General features: G+C 41.5%; 1 protein-coding gene across 1 annotated transcript; it reads left to right on the top strand.

Annotated features, from left to right (window-relative positions):
- Positions 1 to 14,775: 14,775 nt before the first annotated feature.
- LOC128064012 (zinc finger protein OZF-like) lies at positions 14,776 to 27,785 on the top strand. The gene is made up of 5 exons (XM_052656833.1): positions 14,776 to 14,895; positions 18,119 to 18,245; positions 22,919 to 23,969; positions 24,558 to 24,727; positions 27,685 to 27,785. Exons 1-5 carry the CDS (start codon positions 14,776 to 14,778, stop codon positions 27,783 to 27,785), a joined length of 1,569 nt encoding a protein of 522 aa, XP_052512793.1.
- The last annotated feature ends 213 nt before the right edge of the window (positions 27,786 to 27,998 follow it).

The following is a 27,998-nucleotide window of genomic DNA, read 5'->3' as shown; positions in this document are numbered from 1 at the left end:
CAGTCTATCCCTGGGATCATATGCACAGAGCTGCCAGAGAGACTGAGGAACAGTCACACAAGCTGTTGCCTCTTTATGAAACACCCACCAGGAAAATAATCAATCTATGAGTGTTAATAAGCCTTTTTCTTATCAAGAAATACAAAAAATCAAGGAGGATCTGAGAGACTATTTAGAAGACCCCCAAAAAATATATTAGAAATTTTAAAGGTGTTACTCTGCTTTAAGACCTTACTTGAAAAAATGTGATGTATATCTTGGGACAAACGCTGACTCCCGACTCAAAGACTCGAGTTTTGGGAAAATCGGTTGCTTATGGAGATGAATGGCTTGGTAATGAATCAGTAGGGAAGAGAGAGGACGAGATAGCGGCACTCCCTACTGGGAATCAGGGGGTCCCAATTATAGAACCAGACTGGGACTACAACTCAGCTAAAGGAAGATGGGATCAGAGTCATTTTGTCAGATATATTCTTGAAGGACTCAGGCAGGCACATTCTAAGCTTTTAAACTATAACAAATTGGCAGACATAGAACAGGAGAAAAAGGAAGCTCCTGGTAAATTTCTACCTAGACTAACAAAAGCACTTTGCAGATTCACTGAGATTGATCCCAAAAGTGAAGAAGGAAAAGTGATCTTAAAAGATAGATTTATCACTCAGTCGGCTTCAGATATCCGCCGTTAAGCTACAAAAACGGGCATATAGACCAAATCAGTCTTTAGATACTCTGTTACAACTGGCTCAGACGGTCTATTATGGTAGAAAATATGAAAGAAAAAAAAAAAAGACAAAGAAAGGGCAAAAGCCTTTACAATGGCTATGAAAAACTTTCTTAAACAGCCAGAAAAAAATGCCCAGAGGGACCCAGGTGAAAAGGGATGGGCTTGCTATTACTGTGGAAAAGAGGGACACCTCCAACGAGGTTGCCCTCAGACATCTAAGCCGCCCCCGGCTCCATGTCCAGTCTACAAAAGACCACGCTAGAAAAGAGACTGCCCTCAGAGGCATAGGTCTCCGGGGTCGGACTCTCAAGACAATCAAGACTAAAGGTGTCCGGGGGTCCCCACACAAGCTCCCATCCTAATTACACCTGAGGAACCCTGGGTATTAATAATTGTGGAGGGCCAATCCATCGATTTCATTTTAGATACAGTGATAACTTACTCTGTGCTTACTGAAGCCCCTGGTCCACTTTCTTCCCTATCCGCTTCTGTAATGAGACTGTCTGGACGAGCCAAAAGGTATTATTTCAGTTATTCTTTATCTTACAACTGGGATTCTGTGCTATTTTCATACAAGTTTCTGATCGTGCCAAAATCTCCCTCGCCCCTTTTGGGGAGAGATATACTGAGCAAGGTCCATGCCTCTGCTTTTATGAATATAGAGCCCTCCCTTTCTCTCCCTCTAGTTGAACAAAATGTAAATCCTAGAATATGGGCTGATGAAAAATCTGTGGGTTGAACACAAAATTCTATTCCTATAGTTGTCAAGCTCAAGGACCCACACTTATTTCCACATAAAAAACAGTATCCTCTGAAACCTGAAGTGAAAAAAGGGTTAAAACCCATCATCACAAACTTAAAAAAACAGAGACTACTACTTCCCTGTAACAGTCCTTACAACACTCCTATTTGGGGTATACAAAAATCAAATGGTAAATAGAAACTAGTTCAAGATTTACCTGTAATAAATGAGGCTGTAGTTCCTTTACACCTCATGGTGCCTAATCCTTATAATCTATTGTCTGAAATTCCTGAATGAGCCAAATATTTCTCAGTAATTGATATAAAAGATGCTTTCTATTCAGTGCCTTTGGCAGAAGAAAGTCAATTTCTATTTGCCTTTAAAGACCCTGTGAAGCCAGCTTCTCAGTTAACCTAGACAGTTTTGCCCCAGAGATTTCGTGACAGTCCTCACTTATTTAGACAAAGTTTGTCACGAGATCTACAAAACTTTAATAAATCTGAAGCGGTGGTGTTACAATATGTAAATGAAATTTTGCTCTGTGCTGAGACAGAAGATGCTTGTTCACGAGCCTCAAAAGATATCTTAAACTTTCTGGCAGGCTGTGGTTACAAGACATCAAAAAAAAAGGCTCAGCTTTGTCAACGATCAGTTAGATATCTGGGCCTAATCATATCAAAAGGGACTAGGGCCATAGGCCCTAAAAAAATTAAACTTATACTAAATCATCCCCTACCTATAACTTTAAGACAATTGAAAAGATTTTTGGAATTACAGGTTACTGTCACATTTAGATTCCGGGTTATGAAGAAGTTTCCTGGCCTTTATATAAACTTATAGCTGAAACTCAGCAGGCCAAAACTGACAAACTGGTTTGGTCTCCAAAAACTCAAAAGGCTTTTAAGGTTCTTCAGACTGCTCTCCCACAAGCTCCAGCTCTGAAAACTTGCCCACAAGGTCAAAATTTAATTTGTTTGTCACTAAACGAAAAAGTATGGCCTTGGGAATTTTGACACAACCCCGAGGGCCTCACCAACAACCCATTGCTTATCTAAATAAAAAATTAGATGTAATTTCATGTGGTTGGCCCCACTGCCTAAGAATAATTGGGACAGTGGCTTTATTACCACCTAAAGCTTTAAAAATAATTAATAGACAAACCTTACTGTACTGACTTCTCATGATGTGAGTAAAATCTTAAATTCTGAGGTTAATATTTAGATGACAGACAGTAGGCTTCCTAAGTGTCAGTCATTGTTGTTAAAAAGACAAGTAACTAAGCTTAAAGTTTGTAAAAATTTAAATCCTGCCACTTTCCTTCCTGAAAAAATAAAATAAAACACCTGATCACAATTGTTCTCAATTCCTATCTTTAAACTATATAGCACGAAAAGATCTAATGGATACCCCATTAGACAATCCTGACATGAAAATATTTACAGATGGCAATTCTTTTTTTCGAGATGAAAAACATAAAACAGGTTATGCCTTGGTGACTGCTAAACAGGTTTTAGAAACAAAATACCTCCCCCAAAGAACTAGTGCTCAGTTAGTGGAGCTTGTGGCTCTGACCCGAGCTCTCGAGATAAACAAACGACAGCGGGTACATATCTACACTGATTCTAAGTATTCTTATTTGACTTTACATGCTCATACTACAATATATAAAAAAAGACAGTTTAAAAACCAACAGAAAAACTTATTAAACATTTCAGAGAGATCGAGAGACTTTTAACTACTACATATTGTCCTAAAAAAGTAGCTGTTATACATTGCAAAGGGCACAGCAGAGATGGGAATAAAGTAGCTAAAGGTAATCAGCTGGCTGACTGTCAAGCCAGAAAAACGACACTTTAGGAAACCCCTTCACTGCAGACGCCTTTGATCTAGACAGGTCCTGTGAAACAAGAAAAACCACTATATACTGAGAAAAAATTTAAAAGATATCAAGAAAGAAGAACAAAAATTACTGATAAAAGATGGTTATAGTCCGAAGATAGACGATTAATAATTCCTAAAAATGCTCAATAAAAAAAATTCTTAAGGGTTTACATCAGAGTTTTCATTTGGGTACCCAGAGTACTTACCAAATGGCTTCTCATTTGTTTAAAGGTAAAAATGTAATAAAAACTTTAAAAAATATTATCAAAAGGTGTGAGGTTTGTCAAAAAAAACCCAAAGACTAAAAAACTAACAAAATCTAAATTACAAGAAAGTGAAAAATATCCTAGAGAAGACTGAAAAATTGATTTTACTCATATGCCAAAAGCTAATAGATATTCTTGCTTACAAGTTTGGGTAGATAGTTTTACTGGATGGATTGAGCCTTTTCCCTGTCATAGTAAAGAAGCTAAAGAGGTTATAAAGATTTTAATCCATAAAATTATCCCCAGGTTTGGGTTGCCATGGAGCCTTCAGAGTGACAATGGCTCCTCCTTTAAAGCTGCTGTAACTCAGGGGGTATCTAAAGCTCTAGAAATAAAATATCACTTACACTGTTCCTGGAGACCCCAATCCTCACAAAAGGTTAAAAAAGCTAATGACATTATCAGAAGACATCTGCACAAATTAACTCAAGAGACACAAGACAGTAAATTAAAGTCCTACCCATAGCTTTAATGAGGGCTCGAACTGCCCCCCAAAAAGAGAGACTGTACCCCTTTAAATGTATTTATAGAAGGCGTTTCTTACACACAGACATTGTTATAGACCCTGAAGCCTTAAAATAAACTAGTTATGTAACTCAGCTCTCAACTTTTCAACAGGCATTAACAGAACTCCAAGAGACGACTCCTGACCCTGCCTCTGAGTCAAACAAGCCTCTATTTGAGCCAGGAACTGAAGTCCTCATAAAAACTTTGAGATCTGGGGGCCCATCCCTCGAGCCCCTCTGGAAAGGCCCTTACCAGGTTATTCTTTCTTCTCCCACAGCTGTCAAAGTGCCAAAAATTGATTCGTGGATACATCATACTCGAGTTAAGAGGCGACACCCTGACCAAAACTAAGTGACATCTTTTAATGTCCTTATTTACTATGCTCTGACTTTGTATTTTTCAGATGGGCCTGATAACCTATGTGAGCTTACTTCTGCTGACTCCAAATATACTGAGGCTGCCCTTTGATCCTCAAGACAATGCCTTCCTGTCCTGGGCTCACTCCTACATTCCACAATCTGTCTAACTGCTGGGTCTGTGAAACACTCCCCTCTTCATCAGTAAAAGGCTTCCCATGGTAGACATCTCCACTTCAGAAAAAAAGACTTTCTCCAAGTGTGTAAATACCTTCGACAACAATTTCATGTGATACCTCTTCTCATCTGATGACATCTACCAACCCTAAAATAGACTGGTACAACACTTTGTACTTTAACTATAGACATAATGTGACTTTTAATTTTGATTATACATTGTCTCGGTTCAATGACTATTTTACTACAGATAAGACAAATAGGTCTAGATCTAATGGTTTTTTACCTGACGTTTATCAAATATGAGATGAGGTTATATGGCTAACTCCTAAAAAAAGATGTTTAGTATCTACTGCCCCTATATGCTGAAAACAAGCAGAGCCATCCCCAAAAGTTAGCCAACAACTTAATTACAATGATTAAAAACAATTGAGATTTTTGCCTCAAAAAATATACAACATAATCATTCCCGTGTTTTCCAACCCAAGTTCAGGTCCTCCCTTTGTCTGGCCAGGCACTAATTGGGACTAGATATCTCAGTCACGCTGGCTTGCTCCAAACGAGACTTATTAGATAGGTGGCTGTTACCTATGGACATGGCTTCCCCCTGGTTGGATAGGGAGATACACCCTGAGTCTAGCCTTTACTCGTGGCTTTATATTTTCAGAGCTCCCAAAAAAGCCTGCTAATTTACCCCACCTTAAAACTCAGTGGACAAGGTCTATATTTCACTGATATGATTATTTGGCTACAGTGTTTGTTCCCTCTTTGGAAACTACAGATGTTATGCTACGAATGGATGCTTTGACTAATTTTACTCAACAGACATTTCAAGATTCTCAAAAGACTATTTCAGCTCTTAATGCTAAACAAACACAAGTTAAAAAGGTGGTTTTACAAAACAGATTGGCTTTAGATATTCTGACAGCTGCTCAAAGAAAAATGTGTGCTATTATTCATACCCAATGCTGCACATTATCCCTGATTTGAACACAAATGTTACTCATTTTACTAAACACATGAACAAGATGATTGGGGCCATAAATACTCCTAAAGCCTCAATTGCCTCACTCTGGGAGACATTAACTAGTTCCCCTTGGTAGACAACTATTTTAATTACAATAATTCTGATTGTTTTGTTTCTACTGTTTGCTCCCTATGTCTCTAACTATATAACTAGATTTGTTTCTAGCCACATAAAAGCTTTCAAGTTACAAATACTTGCTCAAACTCCAGCTACTGCTACTGCTGCCTCCAACTACTATTTGGGGCCCCTAGATCAAATATCCTCAATATGAAGATTAAGAAAATATGTTGCCTCCCCAATTTAGGGACAACGCCCCTTCTCAGCTCAAAAACAGTTATAAAACAAAAACGATGCCCCCTTTCCCTAGACAACATAATTCTCCTAAAAAGGGGGGTGGAGAGGGGAATGAGAGGGTAACAGGCAGGAAGGCCAGGGGTCTCCAAACAGAGGAAATAGCCTGCAAGTGGCAGACATTTTTCTCTCTCTTAAGCAGCGAGAGAAAACAAACTAGCGATATTTTTTCCTACTCTATACAAATTTAAAAGGTGGTTTCTCTTGAAATTCTGTGTTGCCTTAGTGACACCTGGTTTCACCTGAAGTTAACCAATGCCTTTTTCTTATGGAAATGTTTATCTTAAGCGATGCTAATGTACTATGCATTTACCCCAAACTCTGTCTTCAAGTCAGTTCAGCCTTTTGGCTCAGAACCTACTTGATAAACCAGTATGTTATACTCTAATCTATGTAAATTAAACTATTTCTATGGTGATCTGCCCTTCTTCAAGATTCAAGTTAACCATTTTATGGCCCAAGATAAACCATTTGGTGCCAAGATTATCCCAAAATACATCCTATGGGTGAGGGGCCTGGTGACATTCTGAGTTTTGAGACATACCTTTCTTTCATTAACAGGCTGCTTGTAACTATATAACATCCAGCTAAAGACTAGCAGAGGGGTACTCTTTCTGCCCCCTTCTGATGCCTATGTCAAAAGCTTTCTCTATCTCCTTTATACTTTAGTAAAACTTTGTTACACAAAAGCTCTGAGCCATCAGCCCTCCTCTCTGGCTCCGGATTAAATTCTTCTCCTCCTGGGGCCAAGAATCCTGGCATTGTAATTCAACAACTTTTCACTGGCAGGGCCTGGAGGCTCAGCTGTGATTTCAGCGCCATCTGTACATTGGGACCACCCACAGGCATGTGCTCTGAAGGTGCCCCTAGAGCCCAAGGGTCTACCCTGGTGGGGAAGGGGCTGGAGAGGAGGAACCAGTTGTGGGGGTACTGAGATCAGCCACCTAGGTGGGAGCCATTTCTAGTATCTGGACAGGCAGGGACAGGCACAGGGGCAGGGAGGCTGAAATGGGGTTCTTCCCTTTGGGCATCACTCAACAATGCTGCTCTGCTTCTCTGGTGGTTCAGGCTTCCTCCAGAAGCATCCCATTTGCAGAGCTCCTCCCTCCCTCCTGTCCCCTCAGGATGTCTCCTCACAGCCAACCACAGTCCTCTGCCTGGGTCTGCTCTCCAAACCCCACATTCCAGCACCCAGCCCTTGTGTGCAGCCGAGGACACCCTCTCAGGCTGGGTGGGCAAGGCTGGGGTCAGCAGCCTGTGTACAGGTCTCACCTTGTCCTGCGCACTGGTTGCCGTGTTCTCTTCCCACAGAGAATGAGTCTCTCCTTCTGTCCCAGCTGGGCTCCCCACAGTGAGGGGCTTCCCTGGATGTGGAGACCTCTCCTCTCTTCAGATCCCCCCAGGGTTTTGCGAGTCCCATCCCACTTCTTTTCCTCTTGCTATTCATCCCTCATTCTTTTGTCCTACCTGGCTCAGCAGGAATCTTTCCTGTCCTTTCAGGAGTCCTAGTTCCTCTGCCTGTGTTCCGCAGGGCTCTGTGAGAATTTTTCCACTTCAAGATGTATTCCTGATGCTTTTGTGGAGAGAGATGAACTCCATGTCTTCCGAATCCTCTGCCATCTTGATTCCTTCTATCTGGTTTGAGGCTGAATCTAGCCAGTGTATGCCAATGTTATGTAAATTGTAAAACATATGCCCTGAGAGTAGTTTAAGTAGAATAACTTGGTATGTTATTTGGTATCTTTCAGCTGTGTCTTCTCACGACACCAAGGGTTTGAGGACCCAAAAGGCAGGCTTAGAAGATTTATTCCCAACAGCAAAGCTAGGAATATATGAAAGAGTTCACCTTGGAAATTTACATTTAACCAAAGACTGGGACTATATGAGGGCATATAAAGAGCAGAAAGCACGTTATGATGGACAAAATCAAATTGGTACAGTTCCCCATAATGTAAACATTACTGCCAAAAGAAATCAAGGATGTGAATTAAACAGGGAGAAACCAATTTCAGATGACCAATTTCAGTCATCACCATCTGCAGATAAGTGTATATTTGTCAGCAAAGACCCACATCATCTCTTGAAACATTCACGTTCTCTGAAGGGAAATGTGGAAAATCTGGAAAGTCATCTAGCCTCTACTGCAAATACTCATTCAAACAACTCTGAGCATAGATGTCTATTAAATATACATCAAACATGTCTGGAAACCAGAAACTTAAAAATGAGGGGGAAAATTCCCAATATAATCAATTTGAGGGATCCTTTAACAAGGGTTTATTGTTCTTCAACCAACAACTATTTTCTCCTTGTTCCAAAATCTGTAATGTTGATAAAAATGGGAGAGATCTTATTCAACCATCATTGTTTGATACATATGGAGGTATAATTAGTGTGGAACAACTTTACAAGCATAACAAAATCAGTAATGCCCTAAGCAGGAGCTCTACCCCCAATAATTACACGAGTATACATGATGGAATGAGAAGCTCTTCATGCAATGACACTGGGCATAATGTTGACCAAGACTCATATCTCATGAAACAACAGGGACATCAATTTTCAGACAACAATTCTAAACATAATAGATATAAGAATATATTTTATCAAAGCTCAAATCTTACTATTAATACATATAAGAGTATTAATATTGGAGAGAAGACTTCTAATTGTTATGATTATGGTAAAGTTTTTAAGCAGTCTTCAAAAGTTATTCAATAGCAGAATAGTCAGGCTAAGCAGAAACATTACAAGTGTAATACATGTGGAAAAGTCTTTAGTAACTCACCAAATCTAAGTAGACATAGGAAAATTCATACAGGAAGGAAACGTTTCAAATGTACAGCATGTGGCAAAGCCTTTAATCAGAGTTCATATTTAACTGAACATCAGCGAATCCATGCTGGGGAGAAACCATACAAATGTACAGAATGTGGCTAAGCCTTTATCTGTTGTTCACGTGTTACTCAACATCAGCAGATTCATACTGGGGAGAGATCTTATAAATGTACAGCATGTGGCAAGGCTTTTAAGCAGAGTTCAACTTTAACTGAACATCAGCGAATCCATACTGGGGAGAGACCTTATACATGTACAGAATGTGGCAAATCCTTTACCTGTCATTCACTTCTTACCCAACATCAACGAATCCACACTGGGGAGAGACCTCATAAATGTACAGAATGTGGCAAAGCCTTTAACTGGCATCTGAGTCTTACTGTACATCAGCGAACTCATACTGGGGAGAAACCGTACAAATGTAAAAAATGTGGCAAAGCCTTTATCCATTATTCACATCTTACTCGACATCAACGAATCCATACTGGGGAGAGACTTGATAAATGTACAGACTTTCCCCAGAGTTCAGGTCTATCTCAACATCAGAGAATTCATACTGCAGAGAAATGTTAGACATGTAAGGAATGTGGCAAAGGATTTCATCACAGCCATCACCTCACCCGCCGTCAGAGAATACATACTGCAGAGAAACCCTAGAAATGAGTCAGTGATAAAACAAGGTTGGTCCTAAATATACAATTTTGAAACAACTGGTGTTTACTTTGGAAAGATATATGAATGAAATACGAAAATGTAGACAAGTGTTTAATCAAACAACACAAATAAATCAATGCCAGAGAATTCATACTAGAAAGCATTTCATTCATACCTCTTTTGTTGAATTACTCTAAACAGAAACACTGTAGCAAGTATTCCATATTAAAAACATGTACTAAATTGATATGTTCGTATGGATCACAAGATGAAGGGGTGGATATTTGCAGAGGTATAATTATTAGTCATGTATCATTGTTTATATTAACGTTATTTGAAATCATTAAGGAACCCAAATGAATGTCATTCTACTCTCAAGTTACTATGCTGTGATTTGTTTCTACTGTATATATGAACTTCTGTTTTTGATGGTTGTTACCTCAATTGTAAGAGAAGCCCTGCTATACTAGGTGGGAATCATTTATATTTATTCTCCAATTTACAAGATTAAGTACACAGTAATGTTATATGCACACTAAACCTCTAGATGGAGGTATTTGTCACTGATGTCACACATCTATGTTGTCACCATGATGTAACTGTTCAGGGAATAATTCAAAGTAAGACGGAAGTTTGCTCTAAGTTTTCAATAATTGTGTCAATTGCTTTTTAAGCATAAAACAAGGATTGTTCATTAAAATCGAAGGTCTGTTTATAACATCAACATCGAGAAATCATGCATATTACCTGGCAGGCTTGAAGTAAGGACACCATCTCTTCTACCTGATGTAAGTATAGAAAACTCTTTCTGGAAAAGCCATATTAATATAATTAATGTCCATCCATGTTTACTACATTAGCCTCCATTTTGTAAACCACATAAATCACATTCACTGATCATTTCATCAGAGAATCAGGAAAGTTTTTAAAAGCTCGTAATCTGTATTTTAATCAAGGATCAAACAACAGTTGTAAAAATTTTATTCCCTCTGTGTAAAACTAAGGTATGTCCATTAATAAAAGTGAATGGTATTTTAGTGTTACAGTTGATGTGGAATGAAGGATGGGTGAAGGCACCACCAGCATTAACCTCTCCCACCTATTTAAGGTTGCAGGAAAGATAACGTTATAAGAAACTATTTGTAGCACAGGGGGTGGCATCTGTAGAAATTAGTTCCTTACTGGTGTTAAACTCTCATAAATTCATACATTTCCCACCATTTCTATGTTGTATCTCCTCTCCCATTTTGAAAGTACTCGGACATTGTGATGGTTCGAATAACAAGGATCATACAGGGTACTGCTGAGAGCTTCCCTGAGTGTTCCGTGCTGTTGCTGCCTCAGCGTCTGTCTAGGCAGCAGGCAGCCTGCAGGTCCTTGAACTCCCACCAGCCAGTCCTGTGAACACCTCCACTAGATGACCCCTTTCCTTGAGACCAGTAGTCTTGTCAAATCCCAGGGTCTACTGCACAGGCCTCCCTTCAATGACACCCTCAGAGCTCACCAGAATCCTACTCCTCTGGTGTGAATGGACCGATCCACACTCAGCCTGGGGAGCCCACAGCCCTTCACCCAGGGCCCCTTAGAAAGGCCTGAACCCCAAGTACTGGAGCTTTCTCTGCCTGGTTCTAGCCTTGACCTTCCTCAGGGGCCCTCAAGGCTTCCTGTGAATTCTCTCAGGACCTAGAGTCATAAACTCACCTGCTTCAATTGTCCTTTGTTCTTCTGTTAGCTAAAACTTTTCAGGGGCTCATTTAAGCAAATGTCAATTTAACAAAGTCACAAAAAGAATAATTAAAAGCCATGATGGGAAAGTTCTGAACCAAGATTTATGAAATCTTACCCTGTATAATTCTTAGCACAAGTTTCTTGTCTAGGCTTAAAGGAACTGTTTTCTCATGGCCTTGGCATACTTTGAATGCAAGATATAAATATCTGAAGATATATACATCATATAATTTATATAACACACATTGAATACAATATATAAATATCTGAAGGTATACACGTTAGCAGTGAGAAAACCAAGAAGGAATATGTGAGTGTATGTGTATTTTAACTTAGAGAATTTAGAAATGCTAGATCAAAACTGGTCATTTTAGAATTGCAGATGATTGACTAAAAACTGCAAAACTTGTCAATTTGTCAATTAATCTGTTTTGTCTATTTTTCATGGAATTCATTTCCTTAAATGTCAGGAGGTTACATTTTTTAAGGAACATCCACACTGTCCTCCCCCCGTGACTGCCCCAGTTTACATTCCCTCCAGCCATGTAGGAGGTTCCCTGATATCCAAGCCTCTTCAGAGTTTATGATATTATTAGTGGGTTCTTTGCTAAGTGTAATTCTGACTGGCATGAGATGACACATCATTATAGCTTTGTTTTGCATTTCTTATTGTTTAGCGCTGGTGAGCATCTTTCATTTGCCTCTTGCCAGTCTAAAAGAGCAAGTTGCCCCACCCAGGCTCAGCAGTTCTGGCGCACAGGCTTAGTTGCCTCAAAGCATGTGGAGTATTCCTGGACCAGGGATCAAGCCCATGTCCCCTGCCCTGTCAGATGGATTCTCCACCACTGGGTGACCCGTCTGTTTAGCTTTTTTCCCTTTTGAGATGCATATATACTTTGTATTGGAGTAGAATTGCTTTACAATGTTATGTTAGTTTCTGCTCTCCGACATCATCAATCAGCCATAAGTGTACATGAATCTGCTCCCTCTTGAACCTCCCTCCCGTGATCTCCATTTCACCCCTCTGGTCAGCACAGAGCACCAAGCTGAGCTCCCTGTGCTATCCAGCAGATTCCCACTAGCTACCTGTTTTAACCATCAGTTCAGTTCATTTTACTTGCTCAGTCATGTCCAAGTCTTTGCGACCCCATGGACTGCAGCACGCCAGGCCTCCCTGTCCATCACCAACTTGCAGAGTTACTCAAACTCATGTCCATTGAGTCAGTGATGCCATCCAACCATCTCATCCTCTGTCGTCCCCTTCTCCTCCCCACTTCAATCATTCCTAGCATCAGGGGCTTTTCAAATGAGTCAGCTTTTCACATGTGGTGGCCAAAGGACTGGAGTTTCAGCTTCAGCTTCAGTCCTTCCAATGATCACCCAGGACTGGTCTCCCTTAGGATGGGCTGGCTGGATCTCCGTGCAGTCCAAGGGCCTCGCAAGAGTCTTCTCCAGCATTTCAGCCATGGTGGTGTATGTGTGTCAGTGGGGCTCTTCAGTTTGTCCCCCTCTTCTCCTGCCGTGTCCACACATCTGATCTCTATATTTGAGCAAATATTTGCCTTAAGAGATATATATGGAATCTAAAAAAATGGTGTTGATGAACTTATTTACTGAGCAGGAATATAGGCACAACGGTAGTTCTTAAGCTTTTGGACGTTAAGCTTTCAAGGCATAAAATACATGGACAATCATTCCATGCATTTTACGAAGTGAAAGAAGCCCATTCAAAAATGCTACAGAAAGTAGGAATTTTACAATATGACACTTTGGTGTAGGTAAATGTTCATATGTGCTCAGTTGTGTCTGAGTGTTTGTGAGCCCAGGGGCTGTAGCCTGCCAGGCTCCTCTGTCCATAGATTTCCCAGGAAAGGATACTGGAGTGGGTTTCCATTTCTTCCTCCAGGGGATCTTCCTGACCCAAGGATCAAACCCACATCACCTGGATGTCCTGCATTGGCAGGTAGATTTCTTCCCACTCAGTCACCTGGGAATCTAGTAGGGAAATATAGAAGAGATTAAAAATGTCTGTGGTTGCCATGGGTTTCAAAGGAGGGACTATGAGTATCCCAAACCTAGAGAACTTTCAGGACCGTGAAATAATTTGTGTTAAAACTGTTGTGATGGACACCTGTTATTATACATTTATCCAGAGGTATGCAGTGCACATCCCTAAAAGAGAAACATAAGGGTAAACTAAAGAGTTTGTCTATTTACTGTCCTTGTAGATTCATCAGTGGTAACAAATGCTCACTCTGGGGGGAAATGTAAGTAGGGAGATTGTCCACGTGTGGGAACAATAGGTGTATGGGTATGGGAAACGTCTATACCTTATTCTCAATTCTGCTGTGAAACTAAATCTACAATGTTGGTACTGCTGCATGTACACTGAATATTTTTTAGAATATAAAATATTAGAAAAATGCACATGCTTCTATCTTTAATTTTTCCTTCATCATTATACTTTAAAGATGTGAGAAAATAGAGCTCTCTAAATGGCACAGACAACAAACTGTAGCAGTTGATTCATAAAACCTAGAAAGACACACAAAGGAAGTAGAACAGCGTTCTCACGTGTTAATTCATGTGTAATGTAACTTAAACGACAACACTGATCATTATTTCCTTGGTTGGTCATCAGATAGCATTTAGGGCATCATTTTCAAAGGCATTTGTCTCTGCCCCCACACACTTGTTAACCTAGCGTATCCTGCTCAGTTTCAATTGAGTTCAGCTGCTCAATCCTGTCCTACTCTTTGTGACCCCATGGACTGCAGCTCGCCAGGCCTCCTGCTGCCTCCGGTTTATTTTCAAAGAAGGCTTGATGGAAACACCTCCAGGCTCCTGGTTTCTGAAGTTGGAGGTGCCACAGCTGCAGAGAGGTGGTCACAATGCAAATCATTTTGTGAAAACCTGTTTCCCCAGGCTGCAGAGAGGGGTGAAAAAAAACTAAGGATACGGGAGATCTTTGGGAAGAATTCTGCAAGTAAAGTCTGGCAGGAACCCAAGACCCCCAGGTGATTCCCACCAAACACTCACCTCTCCCCTCCCCTCCCCCAAGGGCACAGGCACAGGGGAGGACCACTACACCCAACCTAGAAAGAGCCCCTCCCTAATGATTCCCTAGGGAGGTTGACCTTTGCTTCTAGAAGTTCCCGCCCTAAATCCTTCCTTCCTGAGGTCTCAGAAGTGCCAAATGTGAGGTTTCCCTCAGGGTCCTGAATGAAGGTCTTCCTCTTACATTTTTTCAAAACCCTGGCAGGCTGGGTCAGGTAGCCCAGAAGTAGGGTCAATTGTCTCTGGTGAATTGTTTTGTGGCCTGCTCTCTGTAATGCAAAAAGGGAGGAGAGGAACTAGCAAAAGATCTGCAATAGAGTTCAGCAGCAGGATGTGATTAGCATATCAGGTTAGTCTTGATTACCCACTACAGATTAGGAACACAGAAAGTCAGAAAACAGCTCAGAAAAGGGTGAGAAAAACAAGAAAACCTTTTCTTCTTTTTCACTGCAGCAGTTGCAGGTTAAATGGCTGTATGGATGCCTTTGAAGGTATTTTCTCAATATGCAGATGTGAGTTTGAGACGTCCTATCCCCACAGAAGACGCAGAGCAGGAGGAAGAGGAGGAGGAAATGGCAGCTTCTCAGGTAATTGTCCTGTCCCGGGTCTGGGGCTGTGTCTGCTTTTCCTCCTGACATGCCTGGACTGAGAATCTGCAAACCTTTAGTTCTCTGCTTCTAAGTTTTCTGCCTGGAGTGCTTGTTATCACCTTCTTATTTTTTCCTTTTTTTTTTTTTAAATAGTGAAAACCAGCTCTTCAGGTTTCGTCTCCCTCATATTCCAGAGCCTTTTCTCCATTGTCTGTATCCTGGCTTTCTATAGAGCATGATGAATTCTCAACATGAAATAGTGACTTTCAATGTTGAATACATTCCCTTTGTGAGAGATCAATACGGGGAGGCACTGGTATCCGAGATTCCCACTGGGATGTGGTTCAGTGTTAGGATCTTAGGGAAGTTGGGGAAATGACGTGATGAATTTACATGTGGATGCAATTCAGCTCTCTAGAACAGGAGTAAGAAAATGCCCTTGTTCATAGAATGAACTCAGCATTCCAGAATTTTTCAGAAGTGAAAGTAGCAGAGACAATCCTCTATACCGATAAGAAAAATATGCTAATTAAGTGGACTATTGTCACCCGAGTGTATTTTCTTCGGTTCTTTGTCTCCTCACAACAAAGATTTAGAGCAATGGACATTAGAGCCCTCGGTGTGTCACAGCTCTCAGGTCTCGGACAAACCCTGGTATAGCTCTTAGGCAAATTAGTGTTACAGCTCTATTTTATTTAGAAGACAACAGGAGAATCCATCCTCGAAGTGTGGGGGCATGCCAACCCAAAGATTTGAAGGGAAGAGAGTGGAGGAGCGTGTGGGAGAGGGGGAGAGAGAAAGAGTGCACGCATGCAGGAGAGGAAGAGAGAGAGAGCACTTTGGCTCCTCCTTTCATATGTTTTCCTCCCCCTGGGCCTGCCCTGTGCAAATTGGGCTTAGCCAGGAGTGCTGTTTGTTCTACCTGAAGTCTTCACTCTGGTCCTCGGACCTTCTTTTGTTCTATTTTTGCGGGCTTTTCCCTTCCTTGTCTTTTAGCCACTGCCATTTTGGACTCCTTTTCCCCATTCTACCTACCTAACATTCCCCCCTCAAGAGATGGGACGCCCAATTCTTTGGGAATAGGGGCGTCGAGGTCTTTCTGGCTACTTCCTGCTGAACTGGGGCAGCGAGGGGTATTGGGCCTCTCCCTCTTGCTAGTCTCAAGCCTCAGAGTCCTTATAGCGGTGTCCATCTTAGGGTGTGATATTTTTCGTGGTCGGCTGGAGTTTTCTATCTTTGTTGAACTGGCACTGCATGTTGTAGCTTGCGGACCTGGGCAGAGACAAAACAGGTTAGACAATTGACAGTTTATGGAATAATCATAAGCATCATCAATGCAGCATAACAAGGACTAGTTAGGGGCATTAGTCAACTTTAAATTCACATCGCCAGGATGGCTCAAGTCCCTCCTTGTTCAGGGATCAGAAGATCTATCTCCTGTCAGTTTTGGAGTACAATCTCTGTCAAGCTGTGTTGGCTGTGTAGAGCTATCCTGAGAAATCTTATCCCCAGAAACCAGATTTTGGGGGTGTTCATTAGAATGGCACTCATTGGTAGTCCTGAATAGGTATCTGAGATCTCCCAGGGGCTCACAGGTGTATTGAGTGTCCTCTTCTGTCTTCTTCCATGGCTTGACTCATGAGTAGTGAATCCAGGAGTCATGTCCTGGTACCTTGACTGCTGTGGGGGCAGAAAGTATTACAGGGTAGGGGCCCTTCCCTGTGGGCTGGAGTTGAGCTTTTGGGGACCCATCTTTCCAGACTTTAATTAGGACTTGAGTCCCTGGAGCATATTGTGGTGACTCCTTAGGATCTTTTGGGTCCTGGTTTATACCCCACAAGTGTATATCCTGTTGGACTTGCCCAGTGGCCATGGTATAAGACTGGAGGGTCTGAACCTCTGGATCTAGGAAGAGGTCATTGACATAAACAAAAGGTCTCCCATATAGCATCTCATAAGGACTAAGACCAAGCTGTTCCTTAGGGGCAATGCGGGTGCAGAGGAGAGCTATTGGTAAAGCCTCCTTCCACCCCAGGGAGGTCTCCTGGGTTATCTTTTTTATAGCTGATTTTAAGAATTGATTGGCTCTTTCTACTTTTCCTGAAGATTGAGGCCTCCAGGCACAATGGAGATAATCAGTAATGCCCAATGCTTTTGAGACCCCTTGAGTGATCTTGGAAGTAAATGATGTCCCATCATCACTTTGTAATGACCTGGGCAGACCGAATCTTGGAATGATATCATGGAGCAGTTTTTTTACCACCTCCTCAGCCTTCTCACTCTGGCTGGGAAAGCCTTCAATCCATCCTGTGAATGTATCTATCATGACTAATAGGTATTTATACCCTAGAGAAACTGGCACCTAGGTGAAGTCCATCTGCCAGTCCTCTCCTGGGTAGGCTCCACGTCGTTGGATGGGCTGGGCCAGCTGGGGTCTTCGAGCTCCTTGGGGCTTGTTTAATTGGCAAGTAGGACAAGAGGACATCACCTGTCTTATAGTTGTTTGGAAGCCTGTTCTCTGAAGGACCTTTCTAGTAATCTTTGGAGGGCCTTTTCTCATAAATGAGTAGTGGCGTGTGAGGAGTTAATAGACACTATTGATTTTAAATTATTTCTGTTATACATTCAAGTCTCTGAAAACTGTCAGAAAGTAGTATATACCAGATCATTAAAATGATTCTTGTTGCTGAGGTTACTATCCTATCCGACCTGTAAAATCTGTAAAGCACTTAAAGTTCAAAGTTAAATGTGAATTCTTTCCTTACTATTCTACTTCATTGCTGTTCACACATTGTCACTCATAGAACAGAATTCTCAACATTATTAGTTCCAATAAGCTTGTGAAAAATGTGGCACACTGAGCCCACTCCAGAACATTTGGATCAGGAAGTGCTTTGTAAAAATATTTCCTGTTTCTTTTGATAGACAGTTTATCGTCTCTCAACTGAGCACAACACTCAAAAATAAATATGCCAATGTTGATCTGATCATATAATTTCTCTTTCATATCAGAATAATTTCTGTAGTGGTTGATGGATCATATCTCATCCTCTTTTCTTGGGGTTAAAAATGTGGTAGAAGATATTTCTGTGTAAAAATTATATTCTTGTGTAACACCAGACATTCTCCGAAATCAAAACCATTTCTCTTGCTGGTTTCCTCTTGGGTCACATTAGGAAGTCTTCCCATGGCCACATGGAACCTGTACTTTGTATTTCAGGGACGGCTGACATTCCAGGATGTGGCTATAGACTTCAGTCAAGAGGAGTGGGAACGCCTGGACCTCAGTCAGCGAGAATTGTACAGGGATGTGATGTTAGAGAACTACAGGAACCTGGCCTCCTTGGGTGAGGATAACTGCTTTCCAGAATCCGTTATGTACCCACTGGGTTTTGGTTCCTGCATTTCTAGAATGTCTCCTAGAATCTTCTGCTCCTTATCATAGTTTCAGATCCCTACTTTCTATGGGAAAAGGGATATTTATGAGTTGAGAAAGAAGACTTCATGATGATTCATTATGATTCTAACTTTCCCTTGATGGAATCTGCCTCCTTCTAAGTTAGTTGTAATTTTTTAGGTTCTGTGGTATGAAAGGGTGCCACTCTCCTTTATAAACCAGATTTCTCCTACTTACTTACTTTGGCCTTAGTAGTACTTCATTAGAATCTCAAGCTCTTTTCTTTATGTATTTGTTAGTTATAAAAGTGCTTCTATAAAGTATTTGGGGATATAATTTTCTAGGCTATATTCACATTCAACCATGCCTTCTCTAGAATGTTAACAATGTAATAATGTAATGAGCAAGTTTACAGTCATGTCTGACTCTTTGCGAGCCTATGGAATAGTCCATGGCATTCTCCATGGCAGAATAGTGGAGTGGGTAGCTGTTCCCTTCTCCAGAGGATCTTCCCAACCCAGGCGTCAAACACAGGTCTCCCACAGGGCAGGTGGCTTCTTTACCAGCTGAGCCACCAGGGAATGTTAATACAGCTTATGAGATTATGTCCCCAAATACTTTATCTCTAGGCTGTATTAACATTCTACCATGCCTTCTCTGGGCTTCTCAGGTGGCAGTAGTGGTAAAGAACCTGCCTGCCAATGCAGAAGACATAAAAGCAGTGGGTTCGATCCCTGGGTTGGGACAAACTCCTGGAGGAGGGCATGACAACCCACTCAGTATTTTTGCCTGGACACTCCCATGGAGAGAGGAGCCTGGCGGGCTACAGTCCATAGGGTGGCAAAGAGTCAGACATGACTGGAGCGAGTTAACACATGTGCCTTCTCTTCTCACTTGAATACATATTAGATTGGAAACTGATGAATCTCTAGCAAAACAAATATTCCTTTTCCTGATAGCAGGTCTTGTGGTCTCTAAGCCAGACCTGGTCACCTTTCTGGAGCAAATGAAGACTCCCTGGGATGTAAGGAGACTGGAGACGCCAGCTCTATACACAGGTAGGTGTCAATGGATGGAGCCGATGAGTCAATGACAGGTCCAAGGATTAGTGAGGAATTCATCCTTTGTCATGTGGTTTGGGAAGATCTGCTTCAATAGAAATGATTCTAGAGAAGTCTGGGTATCTTTCTGTTGCAGTCATAGGCGGATATCACCTGCCCCATTCTGTCCCTTTAAATCATTCCTGAATTTATCTCCAGTGATTACTTTTCTCAATCACAGTGAGAACTGAAATCCTTTTCTTGCCCTGTAACAACCTGCATGAATCGATTACTATTCCATTTCGTGGGGCACAGGGGGGCCCTAGGAAAACTGCACATTTCTGAAAAACTCTTAAGACGCTCCTATTAAAGTTTCTACCTCTAGATGGCAGTGTGTGAGTGGAATTGTAGACATACTGCCAAAGTTCTAGGAATATTCGGGATAGAGGTTGCGTTTTTGTTTTTTGTTTTTTCCCTGACTTATAATTTCTAAAACACTGGAAGCTACAAATATGATCTTGTAAATTTTAAATTCAACTAATTTCTTCACTGCATAAACCAAAACCTCTCTAAAGAGAAAGAATGACAATCACAGGGTTACTTCAAGTTTCTGTTTTCTTCATACGAATTCATATGAAATGTTAGGTGTATCTGCCCCAATTCCTCAAAGCTAAAAGACTTAACTGAACTGAACTGAACTGAAAAGACTTGAATATATTCAATTAACTGAAAGAATTTTCAAATAAATTGGCATAAGTGCTGAAAACATTTTCCACCTATTTTTAATGGTTTCAAACTATTGCAATGTTTAGATAATATAATCTTTTTAAAACGTTCTTATTGGAGTATAACTGGTTTACAGTGTTGTACAGCAAAAAAGGATCCATTTTACGTATAGATATCTACTCTTTTTAAGATTTCCTTCCCAATTAGATCTCCACAGAGCATTGATAGTGTTCACACCATATTTTGAAAGTCTCATTTCTTAATTTCTCAACAACTGCTTCTTTATTTAATTAATCTTGTTATCAACTTCCCCAGACTTGTCCTACATGTCCTCACTTTCTGATTAGACCTATGTCAGTATCATTTATGATTTTTATATTGAAACGTCATATAGAACATGCTAAAATAAAAAGTGGGTGAAAGAATTAGAGGGCACCTAGTGGCATCTGCATTTAAGATGACTTAAGTGGAAGAGTAATCATTAGACTGTCTGTCTCTTCTTCATTTAGTGGTTCTTGTAGCTTTTTGTCTTGCTCCTTCCTCTACACCATGCTCCTTTGTCCTCTCATTTTGTCACATTTTCTGGGTTTGTGGTCTGTTCTGCGGGCTGCAGGATCCTAGCTCCTTTGCTCTGTTGTCTTCCCCCTAGGGGGTGAGGTTGGTCCACAGGCTGGTACCCTTATCCCCTTGATCTGGGCTTTGATGGCTCTTACTGTGACCCGTGCCTCCCCAAAATATTGAGGGGAGCTTCCCCTTGGCTCTATGGTTGTCAGTGGTCTGTCAGTGCTGGGGTCTGCTTCCTGATTGGTGGAGAAGAGCCCCCAGATCCGTTTCTTCACTGTGACTCTGATCTGTGGTCAAGGCAGGAAGGATTGGAGGACACCCACTGGGAGAGAAGCCACTAAAGATTGCTCCTCTGGGATTGTTCACCTTGGGGGTGTGCTCATGCACTGTGTGAGCCTCATGTGACCCCATGTTGGCAGGGCTCTTGGCCTCCCTTCAACCATGGGCACATTGCTCTGGTGCCAGCAACTTTCACTTTTAGAGATTTACATCGACTGTTTCTGAAAGCAGAGAGGTGTGCCTCCTCAGATGTTCTTTTCACTGCAACACCAGCATAGATCCAGTGAACTCAGGTCCCAGAATTGCAGTCATGGAGCTGAACCTGCTGTGGTGCTATGGGGGCAGCTCAGACTCTGGCCTGGCCCCACACCCTAGTATACTTCCCCACAAAGTTCACAGCTGCTAAAGTTACACCTCCCATGACTGGGAGAGCCCTGGTTGTCCATTGAGATGCTCTATAGGGGCTGAGTTGACAAAGCCAGTTGCAGGTATAAAAGCATGGTTTGTGCAACCGTGAGGAGAGACTTCAGTTTTCCTTCCTTAATCCTGGGGCTCAGTTAAGCTTTCAGCTCCTTCTATGTGTGTGGGCTACCCACAGGTTTCTGTTCCCGAAGCTGCCCTAGAGCACAGGAGTCTGGTGATTGTGGAGGAGGTGCATGGGTGAAGGCTGTGGCTGGAGCTCAATAGAGCCCACCCGGGTGGTGGCCCTTCCTAGTACTGGGGGAGGAGGGGCCAGCACAGGGGGAGAGGGGCTGCAATGGCGGGTCTTCCCTTTGGGCATCACTCAACAATGGCGCTCTGCTCTCTGGTGGTTCAGGCTTCCTCCACAAGCATTCTAGCTTATAGAGCTCCTCCCTCAACCCATCGCCTCAGGATGTCTCCTCATAGCCCACAGCAGTCCTCGGCCTGGCTATGCTCTCCAGACCCCACATTTCAGCACCCAGCCTTTGTCTGCAGCAGTGGACACCTTCTCAGGCTGGGTGGGCAGGGCTGGGATCAGTACCCTCTGTACAGGTCTCACTCTGTCCTGCTGCCAAGACTGTTGCCATGTTCTCTTCCCACAGAGAATGAGGCCCCCCTTCTGTCCCAGCTGAGCCACACCAGCCCCAGTAGACAAGAATAGTAGATAAGAAAACTTTCATTTGGTATCTTTCAGCTGTGTCTTCTCACAACACCTGTGGTTTGATGTCAAAGAATGCAAGATTAGAAAATTTAATCCAAGAAGCAAACCTAGGAATATATGAAAGAGCTTACCTTAGAAACGAACATTTAATGAAAGACCAGGAATATATGGGGGTATGTGAAAGACCTAGAAGATGTTTATATGGACAGAAAAAAACCGAGACAGTTTCAAACAATGTGGACATTACTGCCCAAAGAAATGAGCAATGTGAGTCAAACTGCGGAACACACCCATTTCAGTTATCAACATCTGCAGAAAAGTGTATCTCTTCAAGCAAAGGCTTAAATCAGTTTTTGAAACATACACGTTCTCTGAAGGGAAATGTGGAAAATCTGGAAAGTCATCTAGTCTCTACTGCAAATACTCATGCAAACCACTCTGAACATAGGCTTCGATTACATATACATTCAAGCATGTCTGAAAACCAGAAATTTAAAAATGATGGGGAAAGCTCACAATATAATCAGTTTGAGGGATCTGTAAGCAAGGGGTCAGTATTCTTCCACCAACAGACAGTTTCTCTCTGTTCCAAAATGTGTAATGTTGATAATAATGGAAGAGAGTTAATCCCACCATCATTGTTCAATACACATCATGATACGGTTAATATGGAACAACTTCTCACGTGTAATAACACGAGTCAGGCCTTAAGTAAGAGCTCTACCCCCAATAATTACAAGAATATTTACGGTGGAGTGAGAAACCATTCATGCAATGAAACTGGGTATAAAACTACACAAGACTGTAACCCTATGAAACATCAGGGACCTCAATCTTCAGACAAAGATCCTAAAAATAGTACATGGAGGAATATCTTTTACCAAACATCAGGTTTTCCACTAAATGAGAGTACACACACTGGAGAGAAGACTTACAATTGTGAATATGGTGAGGTCTCTAATCAGTCTTCAAATCTCACTCAACAGCAGAGTATTCAGAATCCGCAGAAAAGTTACAAGTGTAAGAAATGTGAGAAAGCCTTTACTACCCCATCCAGTCTAAGTAGACACAGGAAAATTCATTCAGGATGGAAACCTTTCAAATATACAGAGTGTGGCAACACCTCTAATCAGAATTCAGAGCTTAGTCAAGATCAGCAAATCCACAGTGGCAAGAAACCTTATGAATGTAAAGAATGTGAAAAAGCATTTAGGTCTTCCTCAGACATAAGTCGACATCAGCGAATTCACACTGGGGAGAAGCATTATAAATGTACAAAGTGTGGCAAAGCCATTAATCAGAAGTCACATCTTACTGATCACCAGAGAATTCATACTGGAGAGAAGTCTTATAAATGTAAAGAATGCGGAAAAGCCTTCAGTCAAAACTCAACTCTTACTCAACACCAGCGAATTCATACTGGAGAGAAGCCTTATAAATGTAAGGATTGTGGCAAAGAATTTAAGAAGTGCTCAGGTCTTACTTACCATCAGAGAATTCATACTGGAGAGAAACCTTATAAATGTAAGGATTGTGGCAAAGAATTTAAGAAGTGCTCACGTCTTACTTACCATCAGAGAATTCATACTGGAGAGAAACCTTATAAATGTAAGGATTGTGGCAAGGAATTTAGGAAGTGCTCAGGTCTTACTTACCATCAGAGAATTCATACTGGAGAGAAACCTTATAAATGTACAGAATGTGGGAAATCCTTTAGTCAGATCTCAACTCTTACTCAACACCAAAGAATTCATACTGGGGAAAGGCCTTATAAATGTAAAAATTGTGGCAAAGGCTTTAGCAAGCACTCAGCTCTTACTTGCCATCAGAGAATTCATACTGGAGAGAAGCCTTACAAATGTACAGAGTGTGGGAAATACTTTCGTCAGAACTCAACTCTTACTCAACACCAGCGAATTCATACTGGAGAGAAGCCTTATAAATGTGAGGATTGTGGCAAAGAATTTAAGAAGTGTTCAGGTCTTACTTACCATCAGAGAATTCATACTGGAGAGAAAGCTTATAAATGTAAGGATTGTGGCAAAGAATTTAACCAGTGCTCACGTCTTACTTACCATCAGAGAATTCATACTGGAGAGAAACCTTATAAATGTAAGGACTGTGGCAAAGAATTTAGGAAGTGCTCAGGTCTTACTTACCATCAGAGAATTCATACTGGAGAGAAACCTTATAAATGTACAGAATGTGGGAAATCCTTTAGTCATAATTCAACTCTTACTCAACACCAGAGAATTCATACTGGGGAGAGGCCTTATAAATGTAAGGATTGCGGCAAAGACTTTAGGAAGCACGTAGGTCTTACTCGCCATCAGAGAATTCATACAGGAGAGAGGCCTTATAAATGTAAGGATTGTGGCAAAGCGTTTAGACAGCACTCATGTCTTACTAAACATCAAGTAATCCATACGGGAGAGAAGCCTTATAAATGTAAAGAATGCAGAAAAGCCTTCAGTTACCACTCATCTCTTACTCAACACCAGAGTATTCATAGTGGAGAGAAGCCTTATACATGTAAAGAATGTGGAAAAGCCTTCAGTCACTACTCAACTCTTACTCAACACCAGCGAATTCATACTGGAGAGAAGCCTTATAAATGTAAAGAATGCGGAAAAGCCTTCAGTCACTACTCAAGTCTTGCTCAACACCAGCGAAGTCATACTGGAGAGAAACCTTATAAATGTAAGGATTGTGGCAAAGACTTTAGCGGGCACTCAGGTCTTACTTACCATCAGAGAAATCATACTGGAGAATAACCTTATAAATGGAAAGAATGCGGAAAGTCTTCAGTCACCACTCAAGTCTTATTCGACACCAGGGAATTCATACTGGAGAGAAACCTTACAAATGTAAAGAAGGTGGAAACGCCTTCATCAAGCACTCACGTCTTAGTCAACATCAGAGAATTCATACTGGAGAAGTGGCAAAGGCTTTAATCTGAGCTCTCACCTTACTAGACATCACAGAGCAGGTTCTGGAGAGAAACCCTAGTAATAAGTGATGGAAGAGGTTTGTCCTAAACATACACTTCAGAAAATACAAGACCATTTATTTAAGAAAGATAAGGAATGACATAAAGAAAATGTAGAAAAGTATTTAATAAAAATTAAATCTAAATAAATAGAAATTGCACACTAGAAAAAGTGAAAATCACTCAGTTGTTTTGAACACTTTGCAACCCCATGGACTGTGTCCATGGAATTCTCCAGGCCAGAATAGTGGAGTGGGAGGCGGGTTCTTTACCAGCTGAGCTATTAAGGAAGCCCGCACAATAGAAAGCATTTCATCAATCCTGTTTTTTGAAGTTCCTCTTCAGGAGAAGTATTGTAGATAGTAATCCACAGTTAAAACAGATAGAAAATTAATATGTTAGTATGGATCAGAAGATGAAGGTTGGTATTTAGAAATGTACAATTATTAGCAATATATCTTTGTTTGTATTGACATGATTTGTGATTATTTGAAAACCAAAATATATGTGATTCAAGTCTCAAATTGTTCCATGCTGCTATGCTTCATTTGTAGTGTGTATGCAAAGTTATGTTTTTGATGGTTGCTATCTCAAAGATGAGACAAGGCCTTCAATCCTAGGGAGAAATCATTTATATGTATTCTCCATTAGAAGATTAAGGACACAGTAATGTAACATGTACATCTAAATGGAGGTGTTAGTCATTCATGTCAAACATCCCTATAGGTCACCATGAGGTAAGTGTTCAGGGAGTAATTCCACATATTAAAGTAAGATGTACATTTTCAATAGTTATGTCACTTGCTTTTTAAGTAAAATACAATGACAGTTCACTGAAATCTTGATGTATCTTTATAATATCCACAGAAGTCATGAATTTTAGTTGACATGTTTCAAATAAAGACATTTCTGATCCCCTAGAAATGTATGGAAACCCTTCCCAGAAAAGTCATGTAATTAGTGTATGTCTTGTTTGGTAAAAGATTAACCTCTATTTTGTAACCATAGGAATCACAGTTCTCAGATCATTGTATCAGAGGTAGGAATATCATTGTTTATGCTTGTAATCTGTATTTAATTCAGTTACACAGTGGGTTGGAAAAGGTTTTATTCTGACTGTGTGATATGACATGTTAATAAAACTGGATGGTTTCTTGTGATGAAGTTGGTGTGTAATGAATTGTCAACCTACCGATTTAAGGTGGAAGGGAAAATACCTGACCATAAACTCTTTGTTAGCACAGAGGGATGATATCTGTGACAATTAGTTTCCATACTGCCTTTAAGCCTCAACTAATTGGATATTTCCCATCATTTCTCCATTGTACTTTTTCCCCCTCTCTGGAACTGCTGGGACATTGTGATGGATCTAAGAAGGATCATAGAGAGCATTGTTGAGAGTTTACCTGAACTACTCCATGCTGTTGCTGCCTCAGCGTCTGTCTGGGGAGCAGGCAGCCTGCAGGTCCTTGAACTCACACCAGCCAGTCCTGGGAACACCTGCACTAGATGACCACCCACCTTGAGACCAGCAGTCTTGCTGAAGCCCAGGGTCTACTGCACAGTCCGCCCTTCAGTGACACCCTCAGAGCTCACCAGATTCCTGCTCCTCTTGGTTTGAATGGACCGATCCACACTCAGCCTGGGGAGCCCATAGCACTTCACCCAAGGTCTCTTATAAAGGCCTGAACCCCAAGTACTGGAGCTTTCTCTGCTTGGTCCTAACCTTGACCTAAGAAATTCCTGCCCTAGAACCTCCTCTCCTGAGAGGTCTCAGTTGTGCTGAGGGTGAGGGCTAAGCTCAGGGCTCCTGAGTGTGGGTCTTTGGGAAGAAGCATCAAAATAAACAGGGAACTTGCTGAAGACTCATTTCATGGCCCCTCTTCAGACCTGCAAATTCACAACTTCTTAGAGTGGGGACCTGATCTCGAGGGGTTCATATTCACTGAAATGGTTCAGAAAAACCTTGTAAGTGGTTTCAACCCGGTTTCCTATCAAGATCACCTGACCAGTGTTAAGTGATAACCTCCCCACAGATTTCTGTCTTGGTCCTGTGGGAGCATCAGTGTGGTGTGTATGAAGTGCTCCAGGGGACTCTAAGGAGAGGCCCAGGTTAAGGACGTGGCTCCTGGTCCATCTGTGAGAGCTAAGGCCTGACTTCAGTCTGAGGTGAGGCTGCAGGGCTGGTCTAGCTGGATTTGGACCGGGGAAGTCAGTCAGCTCACATCATCTGTGTGAGCAGAGGAGAGAACAATCTCTCTGAGGAGAGAACAATCAAGAAATAAGTTCAAAGGCTGGTCTCCAGGTAGGAAGTAATTGTTCCTGAATCTCTCCTGAGAGAGGACAGGAGAGGTGGGTCTTTTCAGCTTTTCAAGGTCCTTCTGTCTGTAGGTGAAGTAGTTGCAGGATAAAGAGCTGTGCAGATGCCTTTGAAGGTAATTTTTCAATATGCAGAGATGTGTTTGCTGCATAACATCCTCAGAGAAGACAGAGCAGGAGGAAGAAGAGGAGCAAATGACAGTTCTGTCCTGGGCCTGGGGCTGCATCTGCTTTTCCCCCTAAAATGCTTGAACTGAGGGAACCCTGCAAACCTTTAGTTCTCTGCTTCTAATTTTTCTGCTTGGGGAGTCTGTTATCAACTTCTTATTTTTTCCTTTTCTTATCATAGTGAGGACCGGCTCTTTAGATCACTTCTCCCTTGTGTCCCAGAACCTTGTCTCCCTTGCTGTATCCTGGCTTTCTATAGAGCATGATGAGTTCTCAACCTGAATGAGTGACATTCAACTGGTGAAAATATTCCCCTTGTGAGAGATCAACATGGGGAGGTATAGGTTCTGAGATTCTCATTGGCATGTGGTTCCGTCTTGGGACCTTAGAGAAGTAGGGGAAATTAGGGATGAATTTACATATATATGCAACTTGAGACATTTAGAACAGGATTGAGAAATTGTCCTCATGAATAGAATCACTCAGTGGTCCAGA

This window comes from Budorcas taxicolor, chromosome 18, assembly GCF_023091745.1.
Source record: "Budorcas taxicolor isolate Tak-1 chromosome 18, Takin1.1, whole genome shotgun sequence".
Taxonomy (NCBI): Eukaryota; Metazoa; Chordata; class Mammalia; order Artiodactyla; family Bovidae; genus Budorcas; species Budorcas taxicolor.
The sequence above is the reverse complement of the archived record's forward strand: the minus strand, read 5'-3'. Positions and strand labels throughout refer to the sequence as shown.

What these genes read in the sequence shown, in the direction of transcription:
- LOC128064012 (XM_052656833.1), top strand. Translation starts at nt 14,776, where the DNA reads ATGGCTGTATGGATGCCTTTGAAGGTATTTTCTCAATATGCAGATGTG. An exon ending in CAGGAACCTGGCCTCCTTGG is followed by an intron (nt 18,246 to 22,918) that starts GTGAGGATAACT and finishes ACCAAACATCAG; the next exon opens with GTTTTCCACTAAATGAGAGT. An exon ending in TGGAGAGAAACCTTATAAAT is followed by an intron (nt 24,728 to 27,684) that starts GTAAGGATTGTG and finishes TTCTTATCATAG; the next exon opens with TGAGGACCGGCTCTTTAGAT.